Here is a 15,914-nt window from a genome sequence, read left to right on the forward strand (position 1 = left end):
AAACGAGACCATCGCAAGACCTGCCATGCACCTGCCACAGAGGGAGCACAACAAGCAGCACCATCCCAGAGAAACAACAACCTGAGAGCCATCACACTGCTGACTGCAGGATCACCAACCCCCCAGGCAGCTCAGTCTGTGCCAGCTTGGCCTGAGAGCACAGTGGGACTTGGCCCAGTCTCCAGAACCCCAACCTCAGCCAGGAGGTGGCTCAAACCCAGAGCCTGTGGGGAGCGGCTCCTTGCCCAGCCCCTCGCTGCCCCAGCAGCACACAGACTCCTTCCAGACAACCTACTTCGTGTTTTCACGTTACACTGATAGTTTCTGCCAGCCCAGGCACCCAGGCCAGCCTGCACTGCCATCAGGGTGGCAGCCAGAAGCTGGAAACTGAGCAGCATCTGCTTCCCTCAGGATGCTCAAGCAGGGCTCGCTCCACCTCCCCCAGCCTGAGAGCAGCCTGGGATCACAGCTCAGCCTCGTTTCTCTTCCTCTTCTCCTCTTTCCTCCCTCCTTCTCTCTACCACAGCACCAGGAAGCACACACCACCAGGGAGGTTCCAGCTGCTGCCCACACTCCGCAGCAAACCAGGATTTCTGAGCCATGAACACCAGGAACAAGCAGAAAAATTTCTCCTGCCACGATTTCAGCAGAGCTACAAACACCTGGGGAGACACAGCTGGACATCATTCAGACCAGCCCTGAGTGCCTGCCCTCCTGCTGGCCTCATTCCAGCCCTCTCTGCTTTCTCAGCTCACTGATATCTGCTGCTCACAGCAAGACACCCCTAAGCTCCCTCTGATGCTCAACAGGATCCGCCTGATGCCCTGATGTGACACCAAACAGCCACCTGAGATCCATGGGCCTTCTGCAGGATGGAAGCTGGACCTGCTGCAAGCCCCTTGCAGCTCTGGCCCCACAAATCCCCTCATGAGGACTCCAACAAACAAACTTCAGCTCAACAGGCTGCATCCTCCTCTGCCATGCCCGAGCCTGGCAGCAGCTCACTCATCTCACCATGCCCACATGGCATGGCCAGTCACCTCCAGCACTCTCCTGGCCCTGCACCACCACCATCCACACACCCAGAGAAGAGAAAAAGCAGAGTGTCTGCTCATACTCACAGGTTTGAAGTCCTCATGGGTGCACTCCTGGCCCTTGAACTTGCAGTAGAGCATCATATCCTTCAGGTCGTGGCCAACCCGTGCCAGGAACTCCTGCATGCTGAAAACTTTGGGTTTGTACTGCTTAAAGTTAGCCTTCTCTTGGAGGATGGCTAAGACAGCTGGGTCAGCCAGGTGAGGGTTGGGGATCTGCAGGTTGACATCCAGCAGTGCCAGGAGCTCCCCAGCGTGGTACAGGTCGTTGGTGGTGAGCCGGGAGAAACGGAACTCGTTGAGGTTACAGATGGTGACAGCAGGGAACACCAAGCTGTTTGCCACCACCTCATCCACTTTGGTCACGTGCTGGTAGGAGAAGTAGAAAGCCACTCGGTCTGAGCTCTCAACCAGGAGCAGACCCAAGGAACCCACAAAGGCCAAGGTCCAGAGCAGGCGCCGGACGGTCACCGGCCCATAGACGAAGACGTAGCGGATCCCGTGGAGTGTGGAGGTGTTGGCAAAGATCTGGATGCTGGAAGGCTGCAGGCTGCCCATGCTGCCCTCACTGGTGCTGTCCTTCAGATCCATAGCTCAGCTAAAGGCTGGCACTGCTTTTTGGGTCAGTCTGGAGCTGGAAGTGGGATCTGTTTGTCTCTCCTCTCCTCTCCGGGGTAATTAAACCCTATTAGGGGTGGGGAGAGCAGGAGAGTGCAGCAGCTGCTGCTAGTTTATCCCACGAGCTCAGCAGTGGCTTCAGCAGGGTAAATATTTATACGAGCTCCATTCAAACTCTTCGCTCTTGATTTCCTCGCTGCGATAAGGAGGGCTGGTTTTATTTAGGGAGACACCAAGGTGATGTGGAAGGGAGGTGGGTGGGCAGCCAAAGCGGAGCCAATGGCAGTGAAGTCCTCCCCCTGCACACACACACACACATGCACACACACGCGCCGAGGGGAGAGGAGATTAAGCGAGAGGGAGAGCTGAAAGCAGCTCCGAGCCTGTTAACTAGTGCGGAAAGCCAAAGCTGCTGCTGCTTCCCGCGGCTGATGCTCTCAGCTCCACCGGCTGATGCTCCCGCAGCTCCAGGGATGGGATCTGCTGGATTTGGGCATCTCTCTCCCTCCCTCCCCTTCCATTTTGAGCAGGGATCCAAGACACAGCACCCCAAAAATCCACCCTGGGCTGCTGCTGTTCGCTGATGCTTTCAGCCCGACAGGGTGATGCTCCCGCAGCTCCGGGAATTGGCATCTGCTGGATTTAGGCATCTCCCCCCCTGCTGCTGTTCGCTGATGCTTTCAGCCCGACAGGGTGATGCTCCCGCAGCTCCGGGAATTGGCATCTGCTGGATTTAGGCATCTCTTCCCCCTCCCTATCCCTCCGTTTTGAGCAGGGATCTAAGAAATAGCACTCCAAAAAAAAACCCACTCTGTGCTGCTGCTGTTATTTGCAAGGGTTTCTGTCAGGGAAAGGTGGGAGCTGCTGTTCGCTGATGCTTTCAGCCCGACAGGGTGATGCTCCCGCAGCTCCGGGAATTGGCATCTGCTGGATTTAGGCATCTCTTCCCCCTCCCTATCCCTCCGTTTTGAGCAGGGATCTAAGAAATAGCACTCCAAAAAAAAACCCACTCTGTGCTGCTGCTGTTATTTGCAAGGGTTTCTGTCAGGGAAAGGTGGGAGAAGATGATGGACTAATTCCGTGGGGGAAGGTGGGCAGCTAATGCCGCGGGAGAAGCAGGAGAGGAAAAGGGGGAGGGAAAGGCTAAAAAAAAATAAAGGAAAAGAGAGGAAATTTTCTGCTCAGCTCCATGCACACACACAGTGCCAAGCAGGGCTGAAAACAGCAGCTCAGAGCAAAGCCCAGGCAGGGCAGGACCCGGCAGGGAGCAGCGGCAGGGGCAGGGGCTGAGCTCATCTCCTCTCTCCGGCTCAGAGCTTCCCTTCCCATTCCCTTCCCTTCCCTGCAGGACTCAGCGCTGGGAGCTGTGAGTCCCCCCGAGGCAGGGGGAGAGCTCGGGCAGGGCAGGGAGAAAGGGCTGTGATCCCTCCAGCTCCTGCCCTGGGGAGGTGAGTCTGTCTGTCTGGGGGAGGCTGAGCCCTGTACCCCCCGGGCTGAAGCTTTGTCCGGCTCAGAGCTTCCCTTCCCATTCCCTTCCCTTCCCTGCAGGACTCAGCGCTGGGAGCTGTGAGTCCCCCCGAGGCAGGGGGAGAGCTCGGGCAGGGCAGGGAGAAAGGGCTGTGATCCCTCCAGCTCCTGCCCTGGGGAGGTGAGTCTGTCTGTCTGGGGGAGGCTGAGCCCTGTACCCCCCGGGCTGAAGCTTTGAGCAGAATCTCCAGCTGCTCTTTGTGCAGCTGTGATGGATTTGTTGGGGGAAGATGCTCCCAGATGTGCTCAGGCTGGGGAGGAGGAGGAGGGGGTGGAGAGGAGGCAAACTGGGAACGGGTTCCTGCCCGGGAGATGCTGCAGAGCCTGTGCCAATCCTCTGTGCCTGAGAGCATCCCCAGTGTGTGCTGGAGGGGTGGGAAGGGGTGGGCTCTCCATACAAGCCACTGTGGCTAATCAGAGCTGTGCCCCTTATTTATTGCACAGACATTCAGCCAAGGTGAGGTGTAAAAACTTCCTGCACCTTGTCATGCCCTTCCCAGGTAGGTGGAGGAGCCAGCACTGAGCAGGCCTAAGCAACCTGTACCCACAGTTAAAGCAGCTGAGGTCACATCACCCTTGCTCTGGGCTCCAACCTCACTGCCCTTGTGCTCACCATCCCCACACGCTCAGGGACAAGCCCATTTCCCACCCTGAACATTTCCTGGCAGGAATGGGTTCCCTTTCCTCCCCATGCCCAGCCCATCTGCAGCTCTCCCTCTTTCCCCCAGCCTGTCTTATTTGGCCTGGTGTGTTAATGCTTTCATTTTTCACCATGTGCTCTGCCTTTACAATCCTGTTTGCTGTAATTCACACCATACACCATCTGCTGCCTTTGATTGTTTGAGTGTGGAGAGAGCTCTGGCTGCAGTCTGGAGGGAATTGTGCTGTGTCCAGCACTGGCACCACCACTCCAGGCTCTGCTCCACTGCTCATGGGCCTGGACACACAGCAGGGAGACAAACCATCACATCATGGAATGGTTTAGGGTGGAAGGACTTTAAAGACAGCCCATACCACTCCTCTGCCATGGGCAGGGATACTTCCCACTATCCCAGGTTGCTCCAAACCCCATCCAGCCTGGCCTGGAACATTTCTAGGGATGGAGCTACAACTCTGGGCACACTCACACTCTGGTGAGTGCCTGTGACTCAGATTGTGCCCTTGGCATCAGCCACAGTGTCCTGAGAGCCAAGAAAAGCAGCTCTGGTCTTGCCTGGGGATGCATCACGGGATGACACCAGCAAGGCTAGGAGAGATGAGTTCCAAGGGCTGTTGGCACCTCTTGCCACCCATGTCAACAACCTCTCCATGTGCATGGGGAGGACGAAGCAGGTTGGCTGGTCTCAAAAATCCCCTGAGATGCCAGAGGATATATCTGAGATGCTAAGGACACCTGTACTCCCCTTCCTTGGGAGCAGCCAGGGAATGGTAGAGCATCCCTGGAGGGTGAAGTAGATGCATTGGGAGCTCATAGCCCAACCTCAGCCCTTGGATAATCCTCACTGCTTCAAACCCCTGGAAAATCCCCTTTTCCCCACGCCTTGGAGAGGCGGAGAGCAGAGCAGAGGGGCAGCTCTGGGGTGGCTGAGGACACAGGAGCAGAGCACAGCTCTTTGCACAGCCTGTGCCTGCCCTCTGGTGTCTCCAGCCCATGCTGCACTGCTCAGGGTGCTCATCCCGCCTGGAACACGGGAAAACGGGTTTATTGGGAAGGGAAAAGAGCTGGAGAAGAGTCCTCTCACCTGTGTGAACCCCTCTGCTGGCTCAGCACATGGTCCCTGGGTCAGAGCCTGCTCCTCAGCGCTGGAAAATCGCTGTGTTTGCTGCCAATTCGTTGCTTTTATGTTTCCCTCTGGGTTTGAACAGGAAAAAAGGAGGGGGGAAAAAAAAAAGAGAAGAAAAAGCACTGTTGGCTGCAGTCCAGGAGGTTTGTATCAGAAGCACAGAGTCATTTAGGTTGGAAAAGCCTCGAGTGGAACCGAGTTAACCCCAGCACTGCCAAGGCCACCACTGACCATGTCCCCAAGTGCCACATCCATGTGGCTGTTAAATCCCTGCAGGGATGTGACTCCATCCCTGCCCTGGGCAGCTGTGCCAGGGCTGGAAAAACCTTTCCATGGAGAAATTGTCCCTAATATCCAACCAAAATCTCCTTTTGCTTGAGGTTGTTTTCTCTCATCCTGTTGTCCCTTGGGAGCAGAGTCTGACCCCACCTGGCTGCACCTCCTGCCAGGGAGTTGGAGAGAGTGAGAAGGTTCTCCCTGAGCCTCCTTTTCTCCAGGCTGAGCCCCCCCAGCTCCCTGAGCAGAGAGAGCTCAACAATTTAAAAGTGTCCACCTCTCCCAACAGGAACATAATGTGGAATGCTGATGTTTCCCCTGAAATTGAGTCTAATCCCTTCCAAAGTAGCTTTGGCTTGACTAAATGGCTTTTTAATAGAGAGAGAGAAAATGGGAATTTTTATTCGATTTCAGGGCATTTAATATCGTGCTTGGATTTGTAATGGGGGATAAAATGAAAGCCATTAAAAAGAAAAAGGTTTACTTGAAGGAAAACCCAAAATATTCAAGTGGCTGCAGGTTGGGAAGCAGCTCCTAAAGGAAGGTCATGGAATCATAGAGCCATACACTGTGTTGTAAGGAACCTTAGAGATCCTCTCATTCCAACCCCTGCCATGGGCAGGGACACCTTCCTCTAGCCCAAATTGCTCCAAGCCTCATCCAACCTGGCCACCAGCAGATGGGCAAGATCCACACTGCAGCTGAGCTGGAGAGAGCAGCAGAGATGGTGACAGCATGAGGAGCTGAAGCATCTCCTGAAAGCATTTTCCTGAAAGCATCAACCAAAAGCATCTTCCTGAAACCATCTCCCCAAAGCATTTTCCTGAAAGCATCTCCTGAAAGCATTTTCCTGAAAGCATCTCCTGAAAGCATCTGCCTAAAACCTCTTCCTGAAAGCATCTCCTGAAACATCTCCTGAAAGCATCTTCCTGAAAGCCTCTCCCACAGTGGCATCAGTCCAATCCTTCACCATCCTCATCAGTCCATCCTGCCCTTGCAATCATCATTCTTGCTGTGCCCAAACCCCCATGCCCAGGAGCCAGGCCAGGAAGGAGCTGTAACTACAAGAAAAACAAATGTCCAAGTGGTAAAAGCTCTTAAACAGAAACCTGTGATTTGCTTGAGCAAACATTGGCACAGCTGCTCTGTTTGCTCCTCCAGGGGAAGCTGCAGGATGGATGAAGGGCTGACACCCATGCAGCAAACCAAGCACAGCAAAGCAACCCAACCCCTTCCAGAGCTCATTTGTGTTTCCTCAGCACTCACAGCACTCAGGGTCTGTCTGAAGGGGGAGGTCATCTTCAGCATGGCATTTTTGGCTGGCATTTTTGCCATGGGCAGGAACACCTTTCACCAGCCCAGGCTGCTCCAAGCCCCATCCAACCTGGCCTGGAACACTCCAGGGATGGAGCAGCCACCACACCTCTAGTTTCAACCTCTCCTTGGCTTCAAACCAGTTCAAGGTCCTTCAACGAGTCTATCCTGCCTGCCTAGACAGAGACTGAGGCAGCTTAAAATGCAGCCAAGGTCCCTCCTAGAGCAGCTTGGGCCTTTGCTTTGCAAATTCCCTTCTGGAGACATTGACCCCATCCCGTGACTGTGGAAATCATCCCCACTCTGAGACCTGTTGGCAGTGCTTAAGAAGAACAAACAGCTCTGAGCAGTAGCTAATTGATTAAGCACCAATTATCCCCCCAGCTCCAGCAATCGATTGCAAATGCAGGCTAAAAATCCAAGGGGAAAACCTGAAGTTCCAATGAGCTGCACTAGATGGTGGTGCCTGCAAAGAAAAGAGCCCACAGTGGTTCTCTCCAGCTTGGGCAGCACTGGGAGACACATCTGGGCACCCTCAGGTCACTGCCCAGATGTAGGGTGAGGTATGGAAGAGAGACACATACTCAGTGTGCAAGGGGACAGGATTTGCCCCTTTCTGGTCCTGTACTGCTGCAGAGAACTCTATCAGCATCACTCAGAAAGCAAACAGCACTCAGGAGAAGGCAAGAGAAACCTCAAATGAAAAGAATCCTCAGCCATTCCAAAGAATCATGGAATCAAAGAGTGGTTTGGGTTGGAAGACACCTCAAAGTTCATCTAGTCCCAACCCCTGCCCTGGGCAGGGACATCTCCCACCAGAGCAAGTTGCTCAAGGCTTTAGCCAACCTTTCTCCTAACATCTCCTCTGCCTCTGTCCTGGCTCAGCTGAAGGAGTAAGATAGGACAAAGAGCTCATGTTTGCTTCCAAGCAGAACAGCAAATGGATCTCCCAGGAATGTCCTCAGAGCAAGTCATGGGCAGTTCCCAGGGTCGTGCTGAGAGCAGGAGGATGTGCTGGTGTGGAAGCCTCAAATCCCTGCTCTGCCTTTCCCCCCTCAATTGAAAGGATGTCTCTGGAATGGTGAAATTCCTGGCATTTGCCTCAGAAATATCACAGTGTTTTCTTTTAATAATGGCTAAAGGTTTGGGTAAATAAAAAAAAAAAAAACCAGTGAAACGTTCAGTGCTCTTAAACATCTGAGCGTATTGAAAAGCCCTTCAGGACATCCTACTAAATGCATCAAAAATACCAGCAGGGATGTAAGAGTGTAGAGCTGGAGATGGGAGGAGGAGGCCAAGGATTCTCAGTCTGTGGGAGGGAATCTACACCAGTTTCTCAAACCTCTTTCCCCATGCTGTTCTCCAACCCAGTGTGTTACTATAAACCATTCCTAACACATTTGCACTTGCAATTTGGGGCAACTCCAGTTCATTTTGCCTCTGCTGAGGACACAGAATTTGGCATTTGGAGATAATCAGCTGGGCAAAGCATGAGGAGCAAAGTCATAGCTGTTATTACACCAACTAGCAGAGCTGGGATGAAAAATAACATTTCAGCACAGCAACACAACTGTCACTTGAGAAATGACATTGTCCTCTTGTTTAACTTTGTAGGATTGAGCCACAGAGTTGATTAAGTTCATGTCTTTCCTTCCTCTGCAAGTCTGTTTCTCATACTCAGCTCCTACTCAAGGTTATTTGGGTGTGAGTCCTCATCTGCTGGAGATTCGAGGGGAGAATTGCTCAAAAAAGGAATCACTTTCCAAAGAAAGTTGTACTGTGTGAAAACCAACCTGCTCAAATTCCTTCACATCCTGAGTGTTTCTAGACCAATCCACAGCATTTTCAGGCTGGAGCTGTTGAAAAATAAACCTGTCCTCAGAGGAAATGATTCGATGGTCCCTCTTGGTGTCTCCAAGGAAGGGAGAAGCACATTGCTCTAGGTGTTTCCAAACCACCTTTTCTACCAGTTTGGGTGGAAATTTCCAAGATCCAGGTCAAAACAATTCATGTGCTGCTTTAAGAAATCAAGACCTATCAACTACAGAGCCTGGGAACAATCCTGCCTGGTGTCCCCCTGCCTGTTTGGTACCCAAGGGGTTATCAGCAGGTCAATGCCATCAGGCCCAGGCAGCTCATCCTCAGCACTGCTGAGGCACCTCAGATCCTGGGGCAGTTTGGGGCTCATCATGACAAGAAAGGCATTGAGGGGTTGGAACATGTCCAGAGAAGGGAATGGAGCTGGGGAAGGGGTTGGAGCACAAGGAGCAGCTGAGGGAGCTGTGGGTGCTCAGCCTGGAGAAAAGGATGTGCTGGTGGATAGTAGTGGCTTGGCCTTCATTTTTCTCCCTTAATTCCTGCAGGGAGAATCCTTTACAGCCAGGCCAGAGCTGTTTGTCTGGCTGTAAAGAGCCATCTAACATTTATAGCCCTGAAGAAGAGAGAGGCTGTGCCAAAACCTCTTCCATTTCCACCTCTCTGTGTCAGTGCACTAAAAGATATTACCCCTCTAAATGTACTTCCCCTCTGTCACCTCATTTATGGCCACACCAGGAACAACTGGGTGTTGTGTGGCTCCAGGCTGCTCCCAGCACAGCTCCCAGGGATGTGATTCCCAGAGACAAAGCCAAGCTCACAGAGCTGAGAGAAACCTGCACTCTCTGCAGGGCTCCCCAGCCTGACAAGCAGCACAAAGTTCTCTTGTTGGCAAGAGGAATCAGGGCTAGACATGAACTAAACCCCTGAGCATGAAATCAACTCTGGGATTAGGGATTTGTTGAGCCAAAGGAAATGAATCTCAGCAGTTTGTGAGCAGAAGGCTGGCGAGCTGGGAGGGATGGTGGAGTGAGTTGAAGTGACACTAGGACACAGCTTTTCCCACCATCAGATCTGCTCCTTCTCTTCTTCTCTTCCCTGCAAAGCCCTTAAGCCAATTTTTTTTCTCTGGATTACCTTTTTTTTTTTCTTCTTCTCTTCCCTGCAAAACCCTCATGCCAATTTTTTTCTCTGGATTACCTTTTTTTTTTTTTTTTTTTCAGCTGCAGGTGAATAATCCCAAGGCCAAAACTTGTGACAGCTGAGGAAGCTGCAGAGAAGTGCAGCAATTTGAGTGGTGTGTTGGCACTGGCTCTGTGTCTCTGGGAATCACAGCCCTGGGAGCTGTGCTTGGAGCAGCCTCGTGCCTGGAGCCACACAACACCCACTTGTTCCTGGGGAGGCCACAAATGAGGTGGCAGAGGTGAAATACATCCAAAGGGATAATATCTTTCATTTGCACTGTCACAGAGAGTTGGAAATTTCTAATTCCTTAAGTCTTGCTTTAGACAAATTCCCAGATTGGAAGCAATTTGGAGCTGAAATGGTAATGATTATTTCCAGCCTCTCCAGGCAAATAGTACATAGCCTCAGAACTTGCTTTTCCTCAGGTTTTATTACAAATATGACCTTTTCCCACAAGTAGCTGCAAATCCTCAGAGGTGACATTTGGGGGAAAGACTTTGATTAGCAAATTCCCAGCTCAGTCTAACTCCAGATTTGGAAGCAATATCACATCTTGTCTCCAACTGCCCATTGAGCCCTGCAAAAAGCAAACACAGAGCACTGTCTGCCCCATTTCCTGCATTAATCCAACAGCTTTTCCAATCTGCTCTGGTTCAGCATGACTTACTGTGGCATCACATTAGCACCAGCTGAGCAGGCTAAGGCTCAGACCTCGAGGAGGAGAAGTATTGCCCAGGCCAAGACTTGAATCCCTGATTTTCTTCCTGCACACAGCAATCTCCAGCTTTCTTTTCTTTCCCCCTCCTTTTCCAGCAGCAAGGCTGCAGTTGGAACAGCAAAGGGCACAGGGATTTATTGCAGGCAGAACAAAAACTGAGTAGCAAAGGGAAGATTAACAGCAGCTGCTTGCTGAGTCCTGCTATCAGGGACCTTATAATTCACTGGTTTCTCTCAACTTTATGCCTTTAGTGGGACACACTGGAGCAGCTCCACAGAAATCAGCCCTAGAAGGAGCATAATAGATGGATCTGCTGCAAGTAGGTACTGCAGAAACTGTGTAGTGGAGGTGGGAAAGTGCCAAAACTTGGAGACTTGAGACTCTGACAGTGACCAAACACTCAAAGCTTTTCTCTCTGTCATTAGCAAACATCAAGCTCCTAATTCCTCATCTCTCCAGCTATTAACAAAACCTCATCACATTAATCACAGTCTGAGTTCCTAATCTCTCCAATTTTCTTCTGGCTTGTAGGGTAATAAATTAAAGGCTTTTAAACTCTATCTCTGCCCATTTCTGCTCCTAGATAACATTTCTTGGCTTTCAAGAGTCTCTCCAAGAGCAGAACTAATCAGCTGGCAAGGAGGGATTGGCTTTGCAGTTGAAGCTGAAGCAAAAGTGGATCAGGAACTTTTTCTGCAGGGCTGTATGGGCATGACCTGCTGTGCCTGATTGCCCAGTGCTTCAAAGGGGGAAAAGTTGTTTCCTCCCTCTGAGACAAATTGGGACCATTAATACCCTGACATTTATGGGCAGGGAGATAAGAGAACAATTCCCGACCTAGAGAAGTCTTTTAATGATGTTAAATATTCAAATTAGGATTTGCCATGGCTTTCTCCAGCTGTACTTAAAGGAATAGTTGGGAAAAGAATGGAACTTGCTTTTCAGGGATCAAAGAAAAAGGGATGAGAGAGGAATAAATAACCTCTGGGCAGTCTCAGTGCCAAATGCTTGTCCAGGCCACAACAGAGCACCAAAGAAAACTGTTTACTCTGAGTTGATTAAAGCATTTTTTCTCTCCTCAAGCTGCTATGAAATGTTTGCTCATTTTCCGACTCACCTTTTGTTCTAATTTACGTGGAGAGAGAGGAGAAATTGATTTCTGAGTCAACATTGAGTTCCCAAAAATAACAGAATACAACTGCTCCAACTGGTTCCACACGAGGCCAGGGAAGGGCTGAGCACACCCAGAGGATCCCAGACAGATAAATACAGATACAGACACACTCAGCCACACTCACACAGCTCCTTGTCCTCCCTCCTGCCCCACAAACTCCTGTCCCTGCCAGGGTCACAGCTCTGGCTGGAGCTGGGATTTTCCCCTCCCTGATTGCAGTGTTTGCCTCCTGCATCTTCCTAATGAGCTCTTAGCATCCTTATTACTTGTGCTGCTCCCTCAGAGCCTTTGTGTAAGCTCTGAGCAGACACACGAGGAGAAAATGAATCTTCCTCCTTCCCTCCTCTGCCTTCCCCATCCCTTTATTGCCCTATTTTTCTCTCCTCTCCTGCAATGCTCTCTGGTATAATTAGTAGCATTCGAATAGCTGTAAACACTTCTCTTTGCTGGCTTTTCTCTTCTCTCATTAAGCCAATCATCTTATTGTGCTCCTAGATTGTGCAGAGAGGAAGACTCAGCCTCCTCTGCCTCCCACTTCTTGCACAAACCCAAGTTTGGGTCAAAAAAGAAGTCACAGTAACTTCAACAAACTGTTTTCTCTCAAGGAAGGAGTAGAAACCTTTGAAAGATGCCAGGGAAAAAAAATCTTTCCTCCCCACCCCTCAATTAAAACCCCATTTTCCAAGTGAAAATGACATTTGCTTTGGAATAGGCTTCTTTTATCAGAGCACAGGGAGGAAAAGGCTGGAAGATGTGCCAGGAGAATTGTCTGAGCTGAGGTCCAAAAAACACTTGTTCAAGCCAAAGTAAAGTCTCATTAAACACTGGAGCAACAAGTGAGTTTGAAGGAATCATTCTAGGGAAAATACAAACCAAACTGAGGTGGTGCTGGTGGTGTCAGAGCTGTCACTCATGTGAGGCCATTGGTTATCAGAGAGTTTTAGGGGTTGGGATGGAGCTTAGAGATCACCCAGTCCCAGCTAGATGATCCCTGGGCAGGGACACCTCCCACCAGAGCAAATTGCTCAAGGTTCATCCAACCTGGAATGAACATTGCCAGGGTTGGGGCAGCCACAGCCTCCCTGGGCAACCTGTGCCAGTGTCTCACCACTTTGGAGCATCCAATACCTCCCTGGGCACCTGTGCCAGTGTCTCCCCATGTCCTCAAATCAGAGTGACACCCTCATCCTGCTGCCAGTGGCTCAGCTGGTCCTGACACCTGACATTGTGATGACTAAATTTCATTGAGTTTAATTCCATTTCAGTGCCAGAGAGTCAGGTACTTTTAAATTCATGAATAATTCCCAACAAAACACTTTCAAATTAGCCCCTTAGCAAATCCCAGGCCCTGGATGATTAGGGATAGCAACCTTCACTGCTCATTAAATATTCATCTGCCCAGCTCATGCATATCCATCCTGATAGAGCTTCTCATTATACCAACACATTCTCCTTTTCCCAGAGTCCCTGCCTGGAATTGTTATGCCCAAAGAACAGCCCTGAAAGGCATTAGGTTTGCCAAGAAACTGCTCATGATAGCTGATTTTCATACAAAATGTATTGTAATGTCCCTTCCTAACTCAGCCCTCTAGATCTGTCCGTGGCCTGTTTTACAGAAGAGGAATCTTGTTGTACCCTTAATAATGACAATAAAGGAAAATAATCATCCTGGGAGAGAGGAGAAAGAGCTGCAGCAGCAGTTTTGGCATCTAACTTGAGGAGATAGGGAGGAATAAAAGCCATGTGAGCCCATCTGCTCTGCAAAAAGCTTTTCTAAGTGCATCTCCAGGAGGGAAGGAGCTGCTCCAGAGGTGCCTTGTGCCTTTCTCTTATGCCACTCTCTGTTTTGATGGCAGTAATTGGGGAAAGCTTGAGGTGGAAAGCAATCCTTAGGTCTCTTAGCTTCCTCAGCAAAACAGGCAACACCAGAGTGGATCAGCAAAGTGCACTGCAGGAAGGTTTGCTTGGAGTCATTTGCAGGTTGAAAGCAAAAAAAATGAGGGGGTAAATAAGTATAATTTAGTTGTAACTTCAAACACTGAAGATCTCCAAAGGCCTCTCAGACACTGAGAACTGTGTTTGTCTTCCTCAAGCTTCCCATGCACAACCCCAAGGGATTCATCAGCCCTGGCCTAGTTTTAGAATGATAGAAGCACAGAGTGGTTTGGGTTGGAAGGACTTTAAAGCCATCCAGTGGGAAGTCATTCCCTATGTCCTGTCCCTCCAGGCCCTTATCAATAGCCTCTCTCATCTTTCTTGTAGCTCCTTCAAGCACTGGAAGGTCACAGTTAGGTCACTCCAAAGTTTCTCTTCTCCAGGCTGAACAATCCCAACTCTCTCAGCCTTTCCTCACAGCAGAGTTGCTCCATCCTCTAATCCCTTTGGTGCCTCCTCTGGACTCACTCCAACAGCTCCATGGAGCTCCTGGGCTGGGGAAAGTGTCCCTGCCCAGGGCAGGGGTGGGACTGGGTGGTTTTTAAGGTCCCTTCCCACCCAACCCATCCTCTGACTCGATGATTCTCTGGTTCTGCAATTCCAAGGAGCCAATCAAGCTCCCCTGGCAGGAAGCAGGAGATGGAATCTGCCTCGTTCAGCATCCCCATTAGAGATGGCTCAGTCTTTTTCCAGGTGGGTGAGAATGTGCTAATCTCCCTCCAGCACTAAGGGCTGTGTGGAATAAGAAACAAAACTTTCCAATATCAGGCAAAGAAACTCATTTCAAGGGTGTCTCTCCCCAGAATTCAATTCACAGCTGCCAAAGCACTTCCACTGTAACCTCAGCTCGAGGTAATTAGGGAGCATTTAAAGCAGAGGCTCTGCCTTCCCTGAGCTCACTGGTTCTCCCAGCCAGGCCAGCAATTCCAGAGTTTCCAGAGGCTAACGAAGCCCCAGCAGTGCTGGGGAAACCACAGGGCATTAGTTCCAGGGCTGAGGAAACAAATCTCACAGCATAATCCTGAGGTGCCTTTAATGTTCTAATTAAACCTATATATAGAAGCTGCAGGCAGGAAAAACGGTCTGAAAAGTTTCTCATCTGCTGAGTATTTTTCCATCCTTTCCCCCACCCCTAACCTCACATCCCTTCAACCCAGAGAGGGGCTGGAACAGATCCTTTGCATTGATTTTGTGAAGAAAGGGAGAGAAATGCCAGGGAGATAGGGATCAGCAGCATTTCCACCCCCTGAGCCCTGGTGGAAAGACACAGCCCTGCCAAGGTTTGCTGATAACATTTCTGCCCTGCTAAGGCCAGGCCAGCCCAAGCCACTCCCAAGGGCTTGAGCATCAGGAGGTGTCAGATTTTCATCCTTCCCTCATTGCAAGGGGAGGCTGAGATGGGGCAATAAACCTGAGGAACTGCAGGAATCATGAGGGTGTCTGGGAGAAATAGTGTTCAGCAAAGGATGGGAGGAACAGGGGGAACCTCTCTGCCTTTCTGTTTAGGAAGGGTCACAGGAGACAGATGAGGAAGAGGATAAAATCCTGCTGGGTCTTCTTAGCAGAGCCATCAAGGTGATGGATGAGGAATTAGAGAATCATTTAGGATAGGAAAGACCTTTAAGATCATTGAGTCCAACAGTTAACCCAACACTGCCAAGGCCACCACTAAACCATGTCCTCAAGTGCCACATCTCACTGGCTGCAAGGACTTGGTGCTGCTCAAGCTGTTAATTTTCCAAGCCTTGCACAAATGGTCCTTTTCCCTGGAATTTGCTATCTGCTATGAACTTTGTTCCACCATGATGAGGACACAGAAGGTCTCCTGGAAGGAGCACAGGCAGTGAGGTGGCAATTCCAGGGAGGAATGGAGTGAGTTTTTCCTCTGTGATGGTGGTGAGACACTGGCACAGGTTGCCCAGGGAAGTAGTGGATGTCCCAACCCTGGCAATGTTCACAGCCAGGTTGGATAAAACCTTGAGCAACCTGCTCTGGTGGGATGGGGTCAGCACTGGATCCTCTCTAACCTCCATTCCAATCCCTAAAATTCTCTGACTCTCTGATTCTATGAGTTCAAAAAGAAAATCCTAAAGGAAAGGATCACAGTGCTAGCTGAAATCTCTTCCAAACGTGTCAAACATTCTCCCAAACCCAGTTTTTTTGTCACTTGGAAGAGATGCATCTGCTCTAGCAGAGCTCTCACCATTAGTCACAACCCACTTTGGGGTCTAACTTCAAGTGGAAGTTCTTGGGTTATCCATGCTGTGACAGACCCTGCAGTGTGATCCTGTTTCATCACTCTGGGGCTGTCTGAACCTCTCCCTCCTTGCCTTCCTTTCCCCTCACAAGGTCCACTCTGGAGCTAACAGCCAAGGGTATCTTTATACCCAGCAGAGGGAAGGGCTGAGCCTGCTGCGGGGGAGAGCTGAGATGTTCCTTCCCACCCTCTCCATGCCAAAGGAGCCCCTCCCACA

At 50.6% G+C, this 15,914-nt stretch overlaps 1 protein-coding gene across 1 annotated transcript; it reads right to left on the reverse strand.

The window, feature by feature from the left end:
- Window positions 1-1,121: 1,121 nt before the first annotated feature.
- On the reverse strand, window positions 1,122-1,845 carry LOC103805622 (acid-sensing ion channel 2-like; the record flags this gene model as incomplete). The annotated part of the gene is made up of 1 exon (XM_009078277.1): window positions 1,122-1,845. A coding segment is annotated over exon 1 (564 nt), but the record flags the coding sequence as incomplete, so codon positions are not given.
- Between the last annotated feature and the right edge of the window lie 14,069 nt (window positions 1,846-15,914).

This window comes from Acanthisitta chloris, unplaced genomic scaffold, assembly GCF_000695815.1.
Source record: "Acanthisitta chloris isolate BGI_N310 unplaced genomic scaffold, ASM69581v1 scaffold3667, whole genome shotgun sequence".
NCBI lineage: Eukaryota > Metazoa > Chordata > Aves > Passeriformes > Acanthisittidae > Acanthisitta > Acanthisitta chloris.